The 19,951-nt window shown below is 44.6% G+C and overlaps 2 protein-coding genes across 5 annotated transcripts; both read right to left on the bottom strand.

Moving 5' to 3' along the window:
* Positions 1-1,319: 1,319 nt before the first annotated feature.
* On the bottom strand, positions 1,320-9,668 carry gxylt1a (glucoside xylosyltransferase 1a). 3 transcript variants are annotated; one of them, XM_030365221.1, is made up of 8 exons: positions 9,216-9,668; positions 8,164-8,256; positions 7,787-7,964; positions 7,348-7,479; positions 6,469-6,720; positions 6,008-6,131; positions 5,705-5,877; positions 1,320-2,874 (listed from the first exon to the last, which is right to left on the bottom strand). In XM_030365221.1, the coding sequence occupies exons 1-8, from the start codon at positions 9,371-9,373 to the stop codon at positions 2,713-2,715; spliced, it is 1,272 nt and encodes a 423-aa protein (XP_030221081.1). In that variant the 5' UTR covers positions 9,374-9,668; the 3' UTR covers positions 1,320-2,712. The 3 variants fall into 3 exon arrangements, with proteins under 3 accessions (XP_030221081.1, XP_030221083.1, XP_030221082.1); XM_030365223.1 differs by lacking the exon at positions 9,216-9,668 and adding an exon at positions 8,888-9,204; XM_030365222.1 differs by lacking the exon at positions 8,164-8,256.
* Positions 9,669-9,907: 239 nt separating this feature from the next.
* On the bottom strand, positions 9,908-13,484 carry LOC115550316 (YY1-associated factor 2). 2 transcript variants are annotated; one of them, XM_030365224.1, is made up of 5 exons: positions 13,299-13,484; positions 12,727-12,961; positions 12,288-12,413; positions 10,788-10,976; positions 9,908-10,559 (listed from the first exon to the last, which is right to left on the bottom strand). In XM_030365224.1, the coding sequence occupies exons 2-5, from the start codon at positions 12,750-12,752 to the stop codon at positions 10,325-10,327; spliced, it is 576 nt and encodes a 191-aa protein (XP_030221084.1). In that variant the 5' UTR covers positions 12,753-12,961; positions 13,299-13,484; the 3' UTR covers positions 9,908-10,324. The 2 variants fall into 2 exon arrangements, with proteins under 2 accessions (XP_030221084.1, XP_030221085.1); XM_030365225.1 differs by lacking the exon at positions 12,288-12,413.
* Between the last annotated feature and the right edge of the window lie 6,467 nt (positions 13,485-19,951).

Here is a 19,951-nt window from a genome sequence, read left to right as displayed (position 1 = left end):
CATGACATTGTTTATTTAGAAGGAGACAAGCGACCAGACTTAACCAACAGCCTCTTGCGGTGCAGCAACACAGACACTTACACACAACATGACCTTTCCCTCACTCACGCATCCTGTTATATTCTGTCTTCTGCCATTTTCTTCTCCTTTTTTTCCGAAAGTACTTCCGATGTAATTTATGTCTGTGTCTTTAAAGTGCTACTGAGCATCAGGGGAAGCAAAGCGAGCAAGCAATGGCATGAATAATCCATTGGCAGTTCAGGTCAAAATGAAAGAAAGGAAATCAGACCTCAATTACCATCACACTCACAGTGCAACTCCGTAGCATTAGCCTTTTCACCCAAAAAAAGAGAGATTGTTTATTGTAAGCATCAATCTTACGGGACGTGCCGGCTGGTATTCAAATTATACCAAATGAATGATTCCAATGAATGTGGCTTCATCAGTCTATTACTTGACCTGAAAGCGCAACAAGAAAAATCCTCATTATAGTCCTGCTCGTAACACTAATAACATGAGCGACAGCCATATTCATAACAAGTATTTCCACCCACTATTGAACCCACCGTTGAAGGTACAACGTTGCCCAAGCTCGAGAACCTAAATATGTACATCATGCCCGCTGGTTATCCAGTGCTTCTCTTATCGGTTGAACCTTTTATATCAAATCTTCTTTGATTACGAATGAAATATGCAGCTTATTAGATGTTCAATAATTCATTCCATCATTCAAGTACTTGAAAATGTCACTGTTGGTGCTATAATAAGACATTTGGAATGGTGGCATTAGAAGAAAATGTTGAAATGTTGAAAAAATAAAAAAGCCTTCCTGTCTCTTTAGGAATTTAAAATTCACCAAGTCAGTCCATCCAGCTCATTCGACGCACGTCTTCCAATCCGCCTGTGAAGCGAAGGCCCAGAGGCTACAGGCCGCAGAACATCAACTCTCTTTTTGGGCTAGCCGACGAGTCTTTCTGAAGTCTTCACACACATTGATTTCTCATTTTGAGCTTACAGAAATCTCATTGGTCATGCTTTCTGCTTTCTGTGAACCAACTGAGCAACAGACGTTTCAGTGGCAGCAAGCTTCACTAAACAACATAACCGACTGATGCAACGCACTTTTGATATTTATCGTTCATAAATGATCAAATAAGTACAATTATAATTAAGACCGATCAGAGGTAACTGGGTCTTGTACTCTAGAGTTGTTTCTCTCCTTTGGGCCACATATTGACTTAATAAACACTTTATGCTTATGTGGCCACTAAAATTGTATCTTTTTGAGAATGAATGACTTAAAAATGGATATACAGCCATGTTTTTTTTTGGCATAAAAGCTGTTTATTTAAGTGGAAATTTTCAATATTTAAACTTAAATAAAGATCATTAACAACCGCTGCAGCAAGGCTGGTACACAAAAAAATGAATAGTGCAAATTATTTGACATCTTCATCACATTTGTATCATGAAATCTGAGTAGATTGAGCAAACACAATTAATAATCCCGAAACATTGACCAACATGAAAAAAAACATGAGAGGAGTACAATCATTTGTGTTTTCCATCATTATTATCAGAGTATGGTTTGTAGGAAAAGCTTTTTCCTGCAGATGTAAGAAGCTGTCTAAAACCCAGTAGACTAAGATTAACTCAATATCCTGGGAGAACAGGAACCCATTTTGGAGAAATGTAGATATAGCACGCATTTGATTATGGAATGGTAAAACTAATCAGACTTACGTGTGGTTATTTTTACAACATTGGGGCCATTGCCTCAATTAGATTAAAAATCCCATTTCTAGAGTACACATAAACACACTGCCTGTAAGGCCCACAGTCACATATAATTATAATAACCATTATACTAACCATAATAATATATAATAATGCAATCAATCAGTCTAATGTGATCGTCTTACCCTATCATTCACTATGAAATTCAATTCATTAAAGTACCCAACTGTACTTCTGTTTAAGAAGTAATGACATTGAAAGTGAAAGTGATTGTCGGTTTCCCTGCCCATGAGGCCGTGGCAGCTGATTGCCAGCGATGCAGACGGTACGTCGTGTACAAGGTTGGCTGGGCAAAGTGGTTTCAGTGCTTCTTTTCCCGTACTAAAAGAGGATATTATTTACCTGATTTTGCCTCCATTAGACGCATACGTACCACTAACCATCTCAAATAAAAAACTAACTATGAAAAGACACACGGTCCCATGTGGCAGCTTCTAAGAGATAATCGCACTGCCCAGGCGGCGGTGGGCGACAGATCGACCTGTGTGTGTGTGTGTGTCTTTGTGCTCCTGCGCGTTACTGTGTGTGTGTGTGTGAGTGTGTGCCTGTGCGTGTGTATGTCCCTGTGTTTTTGGGTTACTGTGTGTGTGTGTGTGTGTGTCCTGTGTGTGTGCGTGTGTGTGTGTGTGTGTGTGTGTTCCAGTGTGTGTGTGTGCGCGCGCCTGTGCGTTGGAGGCTGGGGAGTGTCTGAGCCTGGCTCATTAGGGTGAAAGCTGCGAGTCTCCCCAAAGAACCCCACATCCCCACCGGGGCCTCGTTTAAAACATTCATAGCGTGGAAGTCTGGCGGGAAGAAAGACATCGGTCGTTAACGGTGAAGCGGCACTGGTGTGCCAAAGCGGATGACGACGCCATCATCATCAAACACTGCCATCGCCACCATCATCTTCATCATCATCACCCCTCCGAGTCGTCCTCACCGCTGCTGTCGGTGGGACGGCGGGGAGTGCCGCGCGCTGCGCTGGAGTCTCTGGGTGAACAGGTGGCTGGCCCTGCCGCAGTAGGTGTGCTTGGTGGTCCGCAGCGCTGCTTCGAGAGGCAGCAGCAGCGCGCGCGCCATGCTCTCCCCGAACGGATACTGGGCACCACAACAAACAAAAACAAACAAACAAAAAGAAGAAGACGATGATGATGATGAGCGATAAAACACCTCCGGTATAACCGTTTCTAGATCGTTGCCGGGACTACTTTGTGGCAATCTGTGCGAACAACGGCGGGATGACTCTCTCTCCTGCTGACTTGGGGTCATTTTCGCTCGATTTCGACGTGGAATATGAATAACGATTGAGTAGCATTGTGCAGACACAATACAAAAGAAACGGTTGCATGGATAATGGATGTACAGCTTCGGGACATGAACCAAGTCAGAAGCAGAATTGAAAGCCAACTGCTATTTAATTGTACAGACCAAAGCTCTTAAATCACCGGGCAGAATAACAAAGCGGGCTCTTTGGTATTCTAAAAGGGTATCTCTGTCTTTTTACTTCCATAGTAAATAAGGCAATAAATCACAGTTTTATGAGGTCTCCTCGGACTCTGCTTTGGCCCGCGCATTAGGTCACTAAAAGCACACTGGGCTTTATCATCTTCCATGTGTGATGGTGGGCAATGAGGCCCCCATTAAAAGGCCGCCTATTGATTTTCGTGCTGAGGCCAGCGGTGGGTGTTGTCCACACGGAGCATCACGCCGTCTCCACGTTGCATCAGCACTAAAGATTTTACAACTGCCATGGGTCGCCCTTCGAGTGGGGTAATGGCCGGGGGTCTTTTATGGCCAACGCCTGCCCCACTAGGTGGGCCGGGCCCGCCTCAGGGAGATGAGCTGACTAGTAGGATATGGGTGGGACGGGAAATGAGAGTTTTTCTCCGAATTGGCTGGAAATTGAATCCGGGCTGCGTTGGCTGGGGAGGGCGGAAGGGCAGGGAGGAGGGGGGGGGGGGGCCTGGCGATGCTGTCGTTGGACATCTAGAGTTTGAGCTGCTTTTATGAAGAAAAAAGAGGAGAGATTTAGGAGGTGGATGTGGATGAAGCCAGGTGTAAGAACCTGTCAACGCTGGCAAGAATTCGGTTTTTCCATGCATCAACATTCGCAGAAGGGTTTCATACACACCTTTGTACCCGTTTTGTTTTTAATATAACTATTACTGCGGGCATGTGCAGAGTCAGTGGCTACTACTTGAATAAACAGCTAGCTTCACCTTCATCGCCTCTGTGGACATGGTATAAACCTTCAATATTGACACATACCGGCTGCCCAGAAAATGGTCAAAGTAAGTAAAGACAGCAAAACACGACGGCGTGTGATTAACCATTACAAGCCGGCCTTTTCCTGTATTTTAGTTACATTCTAAGTGGGAGTATCCACCTAGATGTATGATTGATAGACAAGCAACATTTGCTACAGTCCACTGGGTAGGCTGGTAGACTGATCTATCCAGCATACTTCTAGGTGGACACGCCCACTCGTCATGTCACTAAAAGACTTTCAAATGGCTTGTAATGGCTGATCGCACTCACACCCGGTGGCATGATATCACACCTTTAAAAGGATCTTGGACCAGGGGAGCGAGACGACAGAATACGTAGCGAGACAGAAAGACGAGGAAGAGGATCGACAAGAGGCGAGAGAGCCAGAGCAAGATGAGAGAGACGAAGAGGAGAGACATGAAGACGAGGAAGACGAGGGGCGTTAAAGACGAGGAAGAGCAGACACACCCAGAGGGGAGACGGAGGAAGATGAGCGAAGCGGGAAGTAAAGTGACGGGAAGGGGGGGAGGTGAAACATCAAGGCTGCGCCGTGTGTGTGTGTGTGTGTGTGCGTGCGTGCGTGCGTCGTAGGCAACGTGTGCGTGCACTGTCTAGGAGACGGATGGCGGGGCGGTCAGACGGGACGGGGGAGGGGTGGGGAGGGGGTTTGGGGTTGGGGGGGGGTTTGAGGGGGAAAGTGGCACTGTAATGAAGCCTGCTCATTTACTTAATGGCTGAGAACATTGCCCCCACTGATAGTGGCCAGTCCGGAGCCCACGGCGCTAATGGATGGAGAGCGCCTAATGAAGCTCCCGTACCCCCCGGCCGCCGCCCGCGAGCCCGTCTGCATACCAACAACCGGGCTCTAATAATCAACAGCTGAATTCAGAGAGCCCAGTGGAAAGTGGGTCGCCGGCCAGAGAGAGAGAGAGAGAGAGAGAGAGAGAGAAGAGAGAGAGAGAGAGAGAGAGAGAGAGAGAGAGAGAGAGAGAGAGAGAGAGAGAGAGAGAGAGAGAGAGAGAGAGAGAGAGAGAGAGAGAGAGAGAGAGAGAAAAGAGCGAGCGAGAGCTCTCCGGGTGGCGGCGTTGAGCTCTGCGAAGGATTCTGATGCTGGAGGAAGAAAATGACAGCGGGCATTGTGGAGGATGATGGGAAAGCTGTGTGATAATGACGTATTGACGTGTTTGATATAGCGGTTCCACCTGCCCGTAACGGGCGGTACTCCAAGTAGTTTGCTTTGAGTGCACTTTGACGATGGAAAGAGGCACTGCGGGGCTCGGCAGCGCTACGGCTTCCAACTCCATTAACGTGGAAAACCAAATGTGCCTCTGCATGAACCGGGACTAAACAGAGGTCACTGCAGATGGTCTCTTGAAGGAATGATTTTTTTCTGTGGGCTGGCCACTGGGTTGATACTGCAACTGGCAGGAGCCACACATTGGCGTGCATCACATTTTGTCTTTTATGTTATAGTTAACATAGACTTTTTACAGCCTGATCTTAGAAGAACACGCACACGCACACCAAAACACACACACACACGCACACACACACACACACACGCACACACACACCACACACACACACACACACACACACACACACACACACGGGAAGCCAGCGATGGCTGTGTCAAGATCTCGGGTTGAGATGTCATTACCTTTTGGATGGCTTCGTAGACAGCTCGGAACGCCGGCTGCTTGTCGTCATGGTAAACACCCCTGTTGCCATGGAGAATGAACACGCCTTCCTGCTCAGCCGGCTGACAGTTGCTGCCATAGATACAGTGATCTGGACGGTAGTTCCAGAGGCAGGGAAACACATATAGGCTCTCTGTAGGACATAAACACAGGGGGGGGAGTGAAAAAACATATCAAAAGTGACAAGTATGGTTATTGAGAGAAAACAATCTTTGTATGCCTGAAGCTGTCACTCAATGCGCAATAGGCGCAGGGTTGCCCACCTGGGTTATGGTGGAATATGATATTAAGCAGATCCTGGTCACCCCAGGTGATGTTGAGTTTATACTTCTGGAGGAGGGGCATGAGCATCTCATCCCACCGTAGTGGAACAGATGTCATGTCGTTCTGTTAGGGGAGAACCACAGGGAAAAGATGAGCTCTTTCAATCAATTTCTCGCATTTATATTCTGCCGGTGCTTCAAAAATGCAGGTAAAGAGGAAGGACAACAGTGACCTCTAGTGGTTAACTCGGTGGTACAGCACTTGAACAATGTATTTTGAGGTTTTCCCAAAACTATTTTTGACAAACAGAACTTGCCAAATGGATTTTTGTAAATATTGAATACACAAAATATCTTCAAACTAATTTTCCTTTCCTATTAATCATTATGAATAAAATAAACACACACACAAACATTATATAATTATAACTATATCTAAAAACAAAAAGGTCAATAACTACCTTGAAACGTTTCTCCCTGATTCTGGTCATGTTCATCAGCATGACCCCCGAGTTGACCCCTGTGGCGCCGTAGTAAGGGTGGCGGGCGAAGCGGTTGTACCAGCCAATCCGCGGCTCCTCGTGCTCCGGCGCCATGGCGGCCAGCTGGCTGGCGTCGAAGCGGGAGAGCAGTGCCCACAGCTCGTCCACGGGGTTCAGGAAGAGGATGTCCGTGTCCACGTAGAGCACTGAGTCCACATCCTTCAGGATCAGCTGGAAACCAGAGGGTGTGTTACTGTTTTTCTGTTCAGCGGATGGTTTCATGCAAAGCAAATGACGGTGAATTCAGATATAGATCATTGAAGAAGCAGGTAGGGGGTTTGGGACGCCGGCGACTAGACTCTCCTGCCCCCTGTGGCTGAATGTTGATTAAAAGAGGACCCAACATTAAGGACTCCACACAGTCCACACACAAATGCTCAAGCGTAGAGCGCTATAGACTAGGGCTGGTTATTGCCAGGTACCTCACAATTCAATTCAATTCGATTCTTTAGGTCTTCATTCGATTCGATATCGATTCGATATTGATCCAATTGCTTCGATATCGATTCAACAATACGTGCAGATGACAAAAAATCCTAAATATTATTTAGAATTAACCATTTCGAAATTAATTAACCATTTCATTGTGCTTTATCTAGCAAAAAGATTTTGTATTCAAAACTTCATAAATGCGTAGAAAACAGCAGGCATAGGCGGTATAAATAGACCCCACACCTAGAAAAATGCATTACTCTCTGTAGAGCTTCAGCTCTAACTGCGGTGTGGAAGGGCTCATTGATTAACATCGGAATGTGGGATGCTTTGGGTTCGGTGTCCGGAAGTCTTTATACAACTTACAGGTAGGAAAAGCCTCTGAGAGGCACAGGGCTTGAAGAGCTTCTTCCATTCTGCAGCGTTGTCCCTGGGAAAGGTGATGGGGTAGGTGGTGGTGTTGAACTGTGGCTGGATCTCAGCAGGCCAAGAGTCCAGCTTTAAAAAAGAAGTGACTTGTAATGTGAATAGCTGCACGTTTATTCAAGACACACACATACTGTATGATTATTTGACTGAAGGTTAACCAGGTTCCTATGTTAGATGAAACATGAAAGCTAGGTCGCTATGAAGGAATAGGATTTAATATCCCTGCTCAGAAAGTACAGGTAATAAATGCCCCCTGGAGGCCAATTTGTGTGATTTATTAAAAAAGAAAAAATTTGGTGTCAGCATGACACGGATGCAGTGCCAAATCCTGTATATTAAGCCGTTTATTGTTGTCATGTTTTTCTTATGAACTCACAGCCTCTTTAAAGCTCTCGTGCAGATGGTCCTCTGCAAAGATATGGAAGTGGAGCAGCTTTGTGCTGAAAAGGACAGCAGACTTCAGCATCACCAGTGTCTCCTCTAGCCTGGGGCCGCAGGCCACCACGGCCAGATGCATCCTCTCATCTTTGCTTGTCTTGGTGTTTAGCCTCTCCCTAGGAGTTTACATACACAATGAAGTGACACGTTAGTCGGCAACAGGTGCTGAGGAGCTGGTGTCAAGATGGGGAATCTAAGGGGATGTTTTAGTGTGTAACGTCTTGCCTGTGCTTTTGCAGGCAAAAGCTCTGGTGATTGTCACAGTGATTAAGTGAAAGGAGACTGGCATCATTGCTACAGCAAAGCTGGGCGTACCTATGTGGCGATTCCAACAAGCAATTCACTCCACAAACATCAGCAGGCTGTCTCCAATACGGGTTCCAGTGAGAAACTGGCAATGGATTACACCTGACAGAATGAAAACATGTGATCTTTGGGATCTCTCGCTGGGTGAGTTGAATGCCATGCATCAGTGTGTAGTAGTATGCTTTAGATTAGATGCTTTAGATTTAGATTGTGACAATGTGGACACTCGTCACATGTTGCTAGACTGAAAGGGTGTAACATAATAGTGCAGCCAATACAGGTACTACTACTAGTTTGTTCTTTAGCAAATTAATTGTTGTAAGTTAACACTTTACATTGGTGCAATTACACAGGTAATAAGCACAGTGATAACAAGTAAAAGCTTGATGAACGTAATGCAATGACGTTATTGAAAAGCCTCACCAAACCCTTCCCTAAAAGGGCTGGAGGTATTTGCCTATTCCTAACCTTATTCCAACTCTTAAGTACATGCTGTTCAATAAGTTATTACACAATACTGGTCATGATACTGTAACTGGACACTCGTGTGAAAAGCCACAATAATGTGTAATTCATATGTGCTTGTACGCTTCAAATTAAAAGTGTCCCTTCAATCAGCAGTTGGTGTTACTTTAAATCCAGGCATCATCATATTCACTAGGATTAACAGAATTGCCAGGTTTCAGGCTTTTATAAAGACCGGAAATACAGACGGAATGTTGGATGTACCTACCATGACGCATTTACGTTTCAGAAACATGTTGACAATAACATTGGTTGGCGTATTTACATACGTTAACGACAATACTAAAACATCGGGCTTTAACTCGTAGCTATTAACCCGCTAGCTCCATGCTAACGCCCCTTATTAGCCAATGCTTGCCAGCACACGGCAGCAAGTCGACTCCAACCAGTAAAGCAATGCCCATTTTGATGTCAAGTTACATTAAAACGTTTTAACTGATAACTTTTCCCAAGCCGTGTCCTAGTACTGGCCTGGTATTCGAGGCCTCTGACGTCCAGAAGGCCTAACCACACCGGGCTCTTTCCTGACAACCTACCCGGTGGCATGGCGGCCGCTTTGTGGTACGCCTTGCGGTTTGCCGAGGGTCCTCTCGTCCTGCGCGTCTAAACTAGAGGCTAGTTGATTCAACACATAAAGCGATGAAAACACTGCTAAAAGTATGCATATGAGAAGTGCATGAAGATAGCATCGCATTTTGGGTTGACAAGTCACTGGAATAAACGCCGCAGCATCTTGAAGGTCTGACAGACGCACAGACCAACCGGTTCTGCTTGTGGATTGCTCAAGACAGTTGTTTTTAATCTTCTGATCCACCCACTTACATGCGTTTTAACATAATCGTTAAATCACAACCTGTCGCATAGGCTCCATAGTGTTCTCCTCTAAGCGAGGGATGCAAACACTTGCACCATAAAATGAATGAAACATCCTAGACAGTTGATTGACAGAACCTCATGTATGAAGTTCGAAGCAGACCATATTTCAGAAAAGGTTTGCCACTGGCAACTTATATTCAATATACATTATTTATGTATCTAATATCTTTAATTGTATTGTTTATTTTTATCTCGCAATGTAAAATGTAAATGTTATTATAAAATCCTTATCCAGTTCACAAAATAATCCGTAACCATGTTCCAACAACGGCTCAGTTGAACACCAACAGCAAAGTGATTAATTGGATGGGATGGGCTTCTTAAATTTTGCCAAAGTGAAAAGAAAATCGTGTCAAAGTAAACAGATTTAATCAACATATCAAGTGCAAACAATCTAACAACAATCTATGTGTAAACTATTGTTCAGAGATGACCGCTTCACATTTTTACACAGTGCATATAAACTCATCCTATGAATCCCAATACTCCGATCACCCTTATTAGGAACAATACAATAATTGAACAATCAAACCACTTGCCACTCTGACTCATGGCACAGAAAAAAAAACTCAGGATTCCAATCCACTCTGTGGCTTAGGTCAGTTCACTCGTCTTAATGCAATAGTTCTCCCATCAAGCGTTCAGTCGATATAGCTCTTTGTGGCTTTGTGCATAACTGAAGATTACTGTATTGGTCGTATGTCCTACAACGAACACAGGAGCTGGGGAGTGTGGATCATCCCGAGAGGAGGAGGACTGTAGTGATGCGTCAGTGGGCGTCCCCGTTCACAGAGGAACCCTCCCCACGCGGCGAGGACGCCCGGGAGCCCTTCCGCTCCGGGTTGTCCGAGCCGGACCCGCTGTGGCTGTGCAGGTCTGCTGAGGTAGCGGTGGCCGGAGGAGGCTTGGCCTTCTCCTTAAAGTCTGTGATGATGACGGTCAGGTCTCCGACGGTGACCTCCAGATGCTGCGCGCTGCTACGGTCGACATTTTTCAACCTGGGCCTGATGGGGAAAACAGACAAGAGGGCAGAAGGTTTAGAAGAGGCTGTGTCCACACTTTCATCATGTGTCAGGGTGTTTTCGGTCCCTGCTACAATTTTCAAATCTCTGTCCAAGGCATCAACACTATCATAATTCCCCCCCAGCCGTTTGAGCATTGACGGAAGGCCAAAAATGGAGGGGAAGTGTTGGACGTTGTGAAGAGCATGCCAGGATTTCTTTCCCCATTACCTCATTGTTTTATTGTTGTTCTTTTTAAGCGTTGGCTCTTTTTCGTTCTTCTCTTTCTCTGCCTTTTCTTTTTTCTCTTTTTTGGGTAGTGTAGGTCTCGGTGGTGGTGGTTGCGGTGGCGGCGGCGACGGTAGGGCAAACTGCGGATTTACTTGTTGTGTAACCAGTTGGGGAACAGGCCGTGGCTTTCTGTAAGAGAGATTCACATGACTGGTAAGTCCCCACACTGAGAAGCCTGTATCTTTTATTGTGGGATCATAGGTCGATACCCCTTGGTACTGATACAAAAATATTGTCCAAACAAGAAATAACTGACAAACTGGGATTAAAATACCTAACTAACACCTTATCATTTAGTCAAATTCTAGACATTAGAACCCCATATGCTGGCATTAATGCTTTCAAGTTGAAGAATAACATCATTCAAAGGGGTCAGAAGCTGCATCAGATCTATAGGACCCAGAGTTGTCGATAGCAAAGTGGCTTGTTGGATATTGGCATTAGGACGAGCACCTTCAATTAAAAACAGAGTTTATTTTAAATGTTGTATGAGCAGAGTCCCTTTTGTAGGGTTCCGTGTTTAACATCTGGAGTGGACCCTTGATGCCAAAGGAGAATAGGCCGTTTTTTTTGTAATGGAGGTATTGAACAATACAATAAGAACTCATTCACTGACATTTCATTACAATTCAGTCCATTAGTATTGGAACCTCAGACTTAACTGATTATCTGATCCTCATCCTCACCAATTTCCAAATGTTGGTTTACACCCCACAACAGAGCATGAAACAGAACGTGGTGGGTAGGTACACAACTTGAAGTAAGAATAAGTGCTTTGACATGGTGCAGTTAAGTTGGAGGTTGGTAAAGCATGGCCTTGTCAATGGAAAAGTACCATGAGTCAAATTGCCCCCATCCTTTCGTCACCTAGACTTGTTGTCTTCCAATTTCATTCCCAGTGGGAAAGGAATTGGAACAACAGAAGAACTGCAATTTGTGATTACTTACATTCTAGACTGCATGCTTTATTTGAATAATTCAAGTTTATCCTAGCTTTTGCAACAGTCCGCATACCACCAAAAAGTGTTTTACTCAAGAGCTCTTTAAAACGGTCTCAACAAGATTTGAGGAGATCTTAAATAAAAACCGGAGCATCTTTCGTAAGAAACCATTACTCCAAACTTTCAAGATTGCAATGCCAAATGTGGATAGGCTATATTGGATTGTATAAATAATGTGTTACATATAATCTTGTGAACCAGAAAAGTGAAGGCATTTCTATCGACTAAATAAAACCTTTCCTGGGTGGTTCTTGTGGACTGAAATGGTTTTGACCTCGACGTCCCCTCCTCCCCTTGTTTACAAAGACACCACAGTAAACATGTGTATAAAATAAAACACAGATTTAAACGAAGGTGACACAGGCTGCACAGGGGAACACCAGGCTCCATCAGACAACACACAACAAATGTGTAATAATGAAAATACGCGCATTCTTACCGAGTTGACGTTCCCTTCCTGACATCACACATCATACACTTAAAAGCCTCAGCTGTGTTCCTAAACGTGCAGACGCTACAATCCCAGTATCCATCATCGGCGGAGGGCTTGGGTTGCCGCTTCGGCCTTTAAAGAAAACAAAACAAAAAAACAAGACGGACAGTGGAAACTAGTTCTATTAGTAAAATCAAGCATAACACCCGCGATAAAAATCACTACAAGGACAAGGACACAGCGCCCACTTGGCTGCTGGCTCTCGCAAAGTCAATGCATGATGCAAAATGAGCCTTGAATGGGCTCGCTGGCCCCATGAACCAGTCTGCAGGCGCCATGAACCCTGGAGTGGAACAGTTACATCCACTGGCTGTGCGCTCTGCGCACAAATCCTCTAGTAAGGCTTTTTTACTATGAAGGAAAAAAGAAAAGAACATCACCTTACCTCGTGGGACTCCTTTTGTCTCCCATGATATGCTTTTTTTTTGTATTATTATTATTGTAGTTAAAATTGCTCACGGTGCCTGAAACCGACCGACTAGCTACTCAGCTGTCGTAGAAAGTCCACTCTGGACGAAGGACGGTCACGTGGTAGGGGTTTAGCCAATCACTGTTTAGTAAAATCACGACAATCACAACGGCCGTACGGCAGGGATGCAGAGCTTCAGCATTTCAAAAATCTAAAAGTGAGAAGCATTTAGAAGAATCATATATCATGTGTTTGTCTTGGGAAATTGAAATAATTTCCCCCTGGGATTATTAAAGTATTAACAACAACATGAAACTCCGTATTGATGAAAATATAACTGAGGTTAAACGGCCTATACCTCATTGTGCAGGCAGAAAGGAATTTCAGAGACTGATTGAAGAAATAAATATAACACCATGCCCGTATCAATTGAAACATGGCGCACATTAATGAAAATACTACTTCAAATTGGTATAATTGCCTGCTCTACTTCACGGATGAACCTACCAGAAATGGATAAAGAATGTACCCTGCTATCCTCATCTTACCTCGAGCTTCCGTGTAATCATCAGCATCATCCTCTCCAAAGATCAACAGAGCAAAAGCCCTGTCGGTTGAGATTAGGTTGATTTGAGAAATGCAATTATGTGTAATTTTTACAGTACATATAGGTTTACACTACTCTTGTTTAAAGTGGTTCTGCGCCCACATTTTCAGTTTTGGTTACACACTGCATGTGATCCCGTCGGAGGCCAGATGGGGGCGGCATCTCAGACTGTGAGATAAATGGACCAGCGAAGAAGAACCTACTATTGTTATTCCATGCGACTGGCTGCAGTCTGTTGTTAATATTTTGTTTCCATGTTTTCTAGCAACCAGTAACTACAGTGTTGCTAAAAAAAATAACTAGTAAAATGCATTCCCCAACCATGGTTATGACGTGAGGCTTGAGACGTGATTGGTAAGATACCCTGTTGTTGTGTTTATTGTGCATGATACTGTGAACTTGTTTCCTCGTTTAATTATCGTCAAATAGGCCTAAAGTTACCAGGTGAAATGTGTCCCTTGTACGGACAACTCCACTCTATAACTTTTCACACTGATGTGGGTTCAAAGGTGTCTGTACACATTTCTTTGACTAAATGGATCCCGCCATCTGTTTGATTATGATTTATAATTGTTTTGGTTGTATTTTGTTTCATAGGACCCTTCATTTGACCCTTCTACTCTGGTATTTCTCTACAGCGCACAGGGAAAGAAGTGAGTGACTATTCCCCCTCCCCTCTGCAACATATCTATTCAGATTTATGCCTCCCATTTCACTTTTGCTGAACTAACCTCGGTTGAAAGTTTGAAACAAATATATATTAAACCAAAATAAACTGCTGTATGTTATTGGCTCATCAGCATTTTTGTTCCTATTGAACCATTCATTTTTCAGTGGCATATCATCGTGGTCAAAAATCTATCAAAGAGGCCTATGATGACTGCTTCATGCAAACGGATACAAGAGAGGTAAGGGAAGTCCACATTGCTTATCGAAACCAGCAATGCTAAAGAAAGAGTTGTCTTATTTATATGCATGGAGGCATGACTTGATAAACATTCTGAAGATATTTGCCCATTATAAGCTGGGGATGTTAAACCTCTTACCTATTTTCTGTGCACCGACTTATGTGAAAAACAATTTTTGACATTCGACCAGAATTGAGCAAGAGCACTTCAGCGCTAGCAGGCGCAAAACAGGTTCAGTGTGCCTATTTTTGCCACTGATCGGCTCATTTTGCTGTTATAAATAGACAGGATCCCAACAGATTAATAAAAGAAAATTGTGGAGGTTTCCCTATTCTTGAAGCCTCCGCCCTCCTTCACCCAATCGTTAAGCTAACACTCTGCCACGCTTTCTGTTGTCCAAAACTTAAACTCTTGCCGGCACTCCTCGCTCCAACTCTCACTCACGTTAACATCATTGTCTTCCTGCATAGTCAGAGCGAGACTTCTTATTGAGCAAGACTTGGTTATAATAATACCATCGTTACTATCGTCTATTGCTGTAAAGTGAGACAGCTTCAGTGCTCTGCCTGCTCAACTGGTAGTGCATGTCATGATAATCACCATGGTAAGGGGTTCGATTCCCCATACCCAAATGTTATATTATTGAAAGGTGTTTGACGCATACTAAGAGGCCAGATATGTCCTTGGTGACCTGGGAGGCGTCTGGCTCATGTTAGGAGCCATTCATTCACGTATCAATTGAATTCTAGAGATACCAGAAGGCCAGGTGTCTGAGATTCCCAGGTGCTCGAGGCCACAAAACAAGCGTAATTCCCCGCACATAGCCACAAGGGACAAGCACACATACTGGTATCCAGGAGGCGGGAGCTCAGCACCTTGCTTAGCCAAACAGAGCACATTACGAAGGCCACTCCTGCCCATTATTAAAGTCGCAACACGTAGCCAGGCAGGGCATCAACGGATGCCCAGCTAAGCGTATCTCCATGCATGCCTAACAATTCCTCTACTTTTGCCAAAGAAGATATCATACCAAACCTTTACCAAATAAAGTGAGTTAAAAGCGATCCTGACTCGGCGACTTTCTGAAAGAACACAGCAATTTACATATTATACCACCAGGTGTGAGTGTGATTAGCCATTACAAGCCATTTTGAAAATCGGCCTCTTCTGACATCACAAGTGGGCATGTCTGCCTAGATGTAGGCTGGATATATCAGTCTAGCAGACTACCCAGTGGACTGTAGCAAACGTTGCTCATCTATCCAACATCCATCTAGGTGGACACGCCCACTTGTGATGTCAGAAGATGCAGATTCTAAAAACGGCTTGTAATGGCTAATCAACCTCGCACCTGATGGTATAATGTGTGTTCCAGATGCCTTGGATACCAGCCTTCCGAGTTGCACTTGTGACGTACCTTGTCTCGTAGCATTTATAGCGTTCCCGTTCGTCTTTGTGATTTTGTCATGTCATTGGCTAGTCATTGTTATTGTTAGCTACATTAGCCTCTTTAGCATACCAGCTCGAAAACAACACAATTTTCGGGCAATTTGACATTGTATTGCACGGACATCACGACCATGTTGTACATAAATTGGTGACCGGTATAAAGTAAAAAATTTAAAATCGACAATAAATTGGCCAACGTGGTACAAATACAAACCAAATAAATCTCTTTATGGGCGGAGCCATTTTTGTCGTCGAGTCGCCTCACTGAACTCGGTATACTCTCAGAATTCCGAGGGGGACCGACCAAAAGGGGGCTTGCCTCCGTGAAATGCCTCAAGAAAGCTGGGAGATTTCCCTCTTGCAACTCGGGAGGCTGGTGTCCGAGGCATCTGTAACATCCCATAATATGTCATCTTTCACATCATGGCTGCGGTGCCTCCAGGTGACATTCCAGAGAGTGGTGAACATCGTGGAGAGAAGGACCACGGTGCCCCGCCCAGAGGTGGACTACAGCCAGGACGGCTTCGCCCCTGACTGGAGCACGGACCGATACACAGACCAAGACGAGGGCTTCCTCAGCTTCCACAGGACCACCCCACCCCACAGGAGGTACGGCCACCTTGACTTTACCGTCGTTAATATTAGAAACCTCGAGAAGCAGTTCACAAGAAGGTGACGTATTATACCACCAGGTGTGAGTGTGATTAGCCATTACAAGCCGTTTTGAAAATCTGCCTCTTCTGAAATCACAAGTGAGCGGGTCCACCTAGATGTATGACGGATAGATGAGCAACATTAGCTACAGTCCACTGGGTAGTCTGCTGATATATCCAGCACACATCTAGGTGGACACGCCCACTTGTGATGTAAGAAGAGGCAGATTTTCAAACGGCTTGTAACGGCTAATTACACTCACACCTGGTGGTATAATATGGGTCCGTTAAGAAAGTAAGATATGATCATGCACTTCAGTTTTATGCTGCTGTTATCGATGGGTTTCCAGAGTGTCACATTTAAAGCAGCGGTGCATAATACCACAGCTTATCTTTTATATATCGTTTTATGTTTTTTTGCTCGGGTCTAGGTTCAGGCTTACTATTGCGGTGAAACCAGAGATGACACTCAATTAAGGCGGCAGGTTGAGATAAGGTAATTTAAACAAATTATTTGTATTTATTGTGTGTGTTGTAGCGTCCTTTTTTGAATTCAAAATGTTTTGTATATATGTGTATATATACGCACAGTGTAATAATGTTATGTATGTATGTGTGTGTATGTACGTTATTGCACTGTGCGTGTAATATTCAAACGTGCCACAAGGAGGTGGTAGAGGACTGTTTTTTACCGGGTTGAGTTGAATAATTATTTTGGTAAATATGACCTGCGTTCTGAAAAACTAAAACAAGGAGCAGCATCCTATTAACACATTTGGTAATGAGGAATGAGCACATTAGTATTAACCTCTATTGAAAAGCAATGGAATGTCGTTACTGCACATTCATTCGAAACTCGAAAACAGCATTATAATTGCTCTGGTAATACAAATGCTTCAGTCATGAGAGAGGGGCATGAGAAAATATCAATCATTGTTAAACTTTTCTAAACTCTAAACTAAAGCAGTCCTTGGTTTTGGTCGAGGCGTGGCCCCCTCACACAGGGCAGCTCAATTTGGGGGTCTCTAACACACATACCTCTCAGATGGCCATCTTGCCCCAGACAGTTTGAGGTGGCAATAGTTTCATGGATCAAGAGTCCAGTGCACCGCCCGACACCGCCACACTCTGCTACCAGGAGCCCAAACAGGACACAAAGGACTGCACTGTCTGGACTCTCTGGGCCAAAGAACCAACCCCACCCCGAGAGACACACACACACACACACACACACACACACACACACACCACACACACACACACACACACACACACACACACACACACACACACACACACACACACACACACACACACACCAGTTGGGAAACCAGTTGGATCGCTCTCACACACACCTAAGGATCTCCACCAAGCCTTTTTTGTGCTTTTCTCTTCTATCACTACATGTCTCTGTTTGATCAAAAATGGCAATCCCTTGAAAAATGGGGAATAGCCCCCTCCAAAATGATTCTGAGTTCGAACCATAATGTCCACGTTGCATGGCACCTCCATCTCTGCTTAAGCTTTGCTATAGATTATGCAAGTGAATGGTTTTGGTTAGTGCTGTTAGATGAGTATCCCCCTGGTATCGACAGAGAGATTTTACATATCCGATGCGTGCTTCGGTTAATGAACTACTTATGCATCCTTGGAATGTTTATTCTGAATTGGATGTGCAAAAAGAGAGAGTTTGGAGGAACGGATTTATAAACTTTATTGACCATTATTAAAATGCCCTTATCCCTCCCTTCACCGATGCATGGTTAGCACCATGTGCATGTTTAAGACGGCAAACGACACCAATAAAACGTTGAGACAACCAGCCTGAGCAATGGGTGCATTCTGAATGTGTGCTACATTGTTATGGAGACGACGCTTCTCGGAGAGACATTGATGCCCCCGAGCTAAACCCTCTACAACAGCCCTGTGTCACAGGGCTGAAGCTGGCCCATGCTCCTCTGTCCGCCAGCGCCCCCCAGATTTGCGGTCGGTCAATTGGTCGAACCTGACCTCTGCACGGTGCCGTTTGAGAGCGGCACCGTCGCGCCTCAGCCAGGGGCCCCGACTCGGGGTCCGGGCGGCAAAGGTCAGCTCGTTTCCAACGGCATCTCAGACTTTTCATAGGGCGACACGGCCCAGCTGCGAAAGGTAAACGCATCGTCCTAGGCGGGAAAGTGACCGTGAAAACGCTGTTCTCTTGGCCGTAGTGTGCGTAGAGTAACTGCTACACACTAATGCACAAAAAAGTGTCCTATCATAAGCCTCTCGTTAATAAAAGTATGTGTGTGTTTTTTGTTCTGGGGGGGGGGGGGGGTTCCAGCCATTAAAGGAGAAACGATAGATAATGAGTGTATGGGGGGGGGGGGGGGGGGGGGGGTTGCCATAAGTGCAACAAGGAGTTCCTCTTTGAACCATCAAAGCAACCCTTTTGCCAGACAAAGCTGTGTCCCGCGAAGTGTTTTCATAACCCGGCCCTCCTCAATTAATTATCCACGCTACCGCCTGTATGGCCGGCACTGATAGAAGCACACTGGGTATCTTTAGTTTCTTTCATAGTTATGCTACAAAATAGTATGACTGAGATTAGGGACTGACCGAATGTTTCCTTTTTTTTTTTTGTTGGTTTTCTTGAGATTGAGCTTCACAATTTAAAGTTTTCTGGACCAAGTAATCTGTATTTTACGGTTTTAATTGTTGTCTTAAGGAAAGCACCCTGTAGTTTGCTTGAAGCTAAGGACTGGCTCTGTAAAGGTTCTCCTCAGAATAAGACCACCCTTTAGTTTATCCTATATCGACGCGTCTGTTTTTGTTTGAGTTTTCCTTCGTCAATAGCGCTGTGGTGTTGGTTTTACAGGAGTGCTGCAGCAATGCAACAATGGCAATTAAGTTTCTCCTGCTAAATGCAGAGCAGAGCGCTGGCTACTTCAAACAGGCCATAAGTCATAAAAGGTTGAGGTCTAGTTAGGCCTGTTCTTTGTTTGGGGATGTGGTGCAGGTTCAGGGGTAGGTCAACAGGACCAGGTGCTGCTGGTTCATTTATACCTCTGCTACTCTCCAGCTTGTTACTGAGGTATCACAGGGTTGGGGGCGTTTGAATGTTTAAACCGTGAGCAGGTCACAACCGAGGGCTTAAGCGCAAAGTTCAATGGACTTGACGGGAAATTATTTAATATGCAAGTGGTCTCATTAAAACGTTCAAAGCTATACGTTTATATTTGATCAATTAAGACTACAGCTGAGTAATCAACAAACCATAATCAGCCACCATTGTTGATTTGTCTTTTTGCATATTCCATGATTTGAAATTGAAATTGCATGTTGGTATCCACTCAGTTGATTGCTGAATTGTAAGTTAAAGTACCCCCTCTAGTCTCTCTGTGATTGTGTGCCCACACAACCGGCCATTACATCAATACCCTTTCTCTGATGGAGTGAACACAGCGGTTGAAGCACCCAACTTTGATGTCGAGTCAGTGGTTTCATAAGTATTCTATGTGTTGTTGTTCTCCTTTTAATGCTGTCCATAACCGTTACCATGCCTGTAGCTGATTTTAAAGCGGTGTCTAAACTGAACCGAGTGATCA

The sequence above is a fragment of the Gadus morhua genome, chromosome 9 (genome assembly GCF_902167405.1).
Source record: "Gadus morhua chromosome 9, gadMor3.0, whole genome shotgun sequence".
NCBI lineage: Eukaryota > Metazoa > Chordata > Actinopteri > Gadiformes > Gadidae > Gadus > Gadus morhua.
This window is presented reverse-complemented; position numbering and strand designations above follow the sequence as displayed.

What these genes read in the sequence shown, in the direction of transcription:
- gxylt1a (XM_030365221.1), bottom strand. Translation starts at nt 9,373, where the DNA reads ATGCGATGCTATCTTCATGCACTTCTCATATGCATACTTTTAGCAGTG. An exon ending in TTGTTGGAATCGCCACATAG is followed by an intron (nt 7,965 to 8,163) that starts GTACGCCCAGCT and finishes GTAAACTCCTAG; the next exon opens with GGAGAGGCTAAACACCAAGA. An exon ending in TCAGGGAGAAACGTTTCAAG is followed by an intron (nt 6,132 to 6,468) that starts GTAGTTATTGAC and finishes CTCCCCTAACAG; the next exon opens with AACGACATGACATCTGTTCC.
- LOC115550316 (XM_030365224.1), bottom strand. Translation starts at nt 12,752, where the DNA reads ATGGGAGACAAAAGGAGTCCCACGAG. An exon ending in GACAAAAGGAGTCCCACGAG is followed by an intron (nt 12,414 to 12,726) that starts GTAAGGTGATGT and finishes TTTTCTTTAAAG; the next exon opens with GCCGAAGCGGCAACCCAAGC. An exon ending in AGGAAGGGAACGTCAACTCG is followed by an intron (nt 10,977 to 12,287) that starts GTAAGAATGCGC and finishes TCTCTCTTACAG; the next exon opens with AAAGCCACGGCCTGTTCCCC.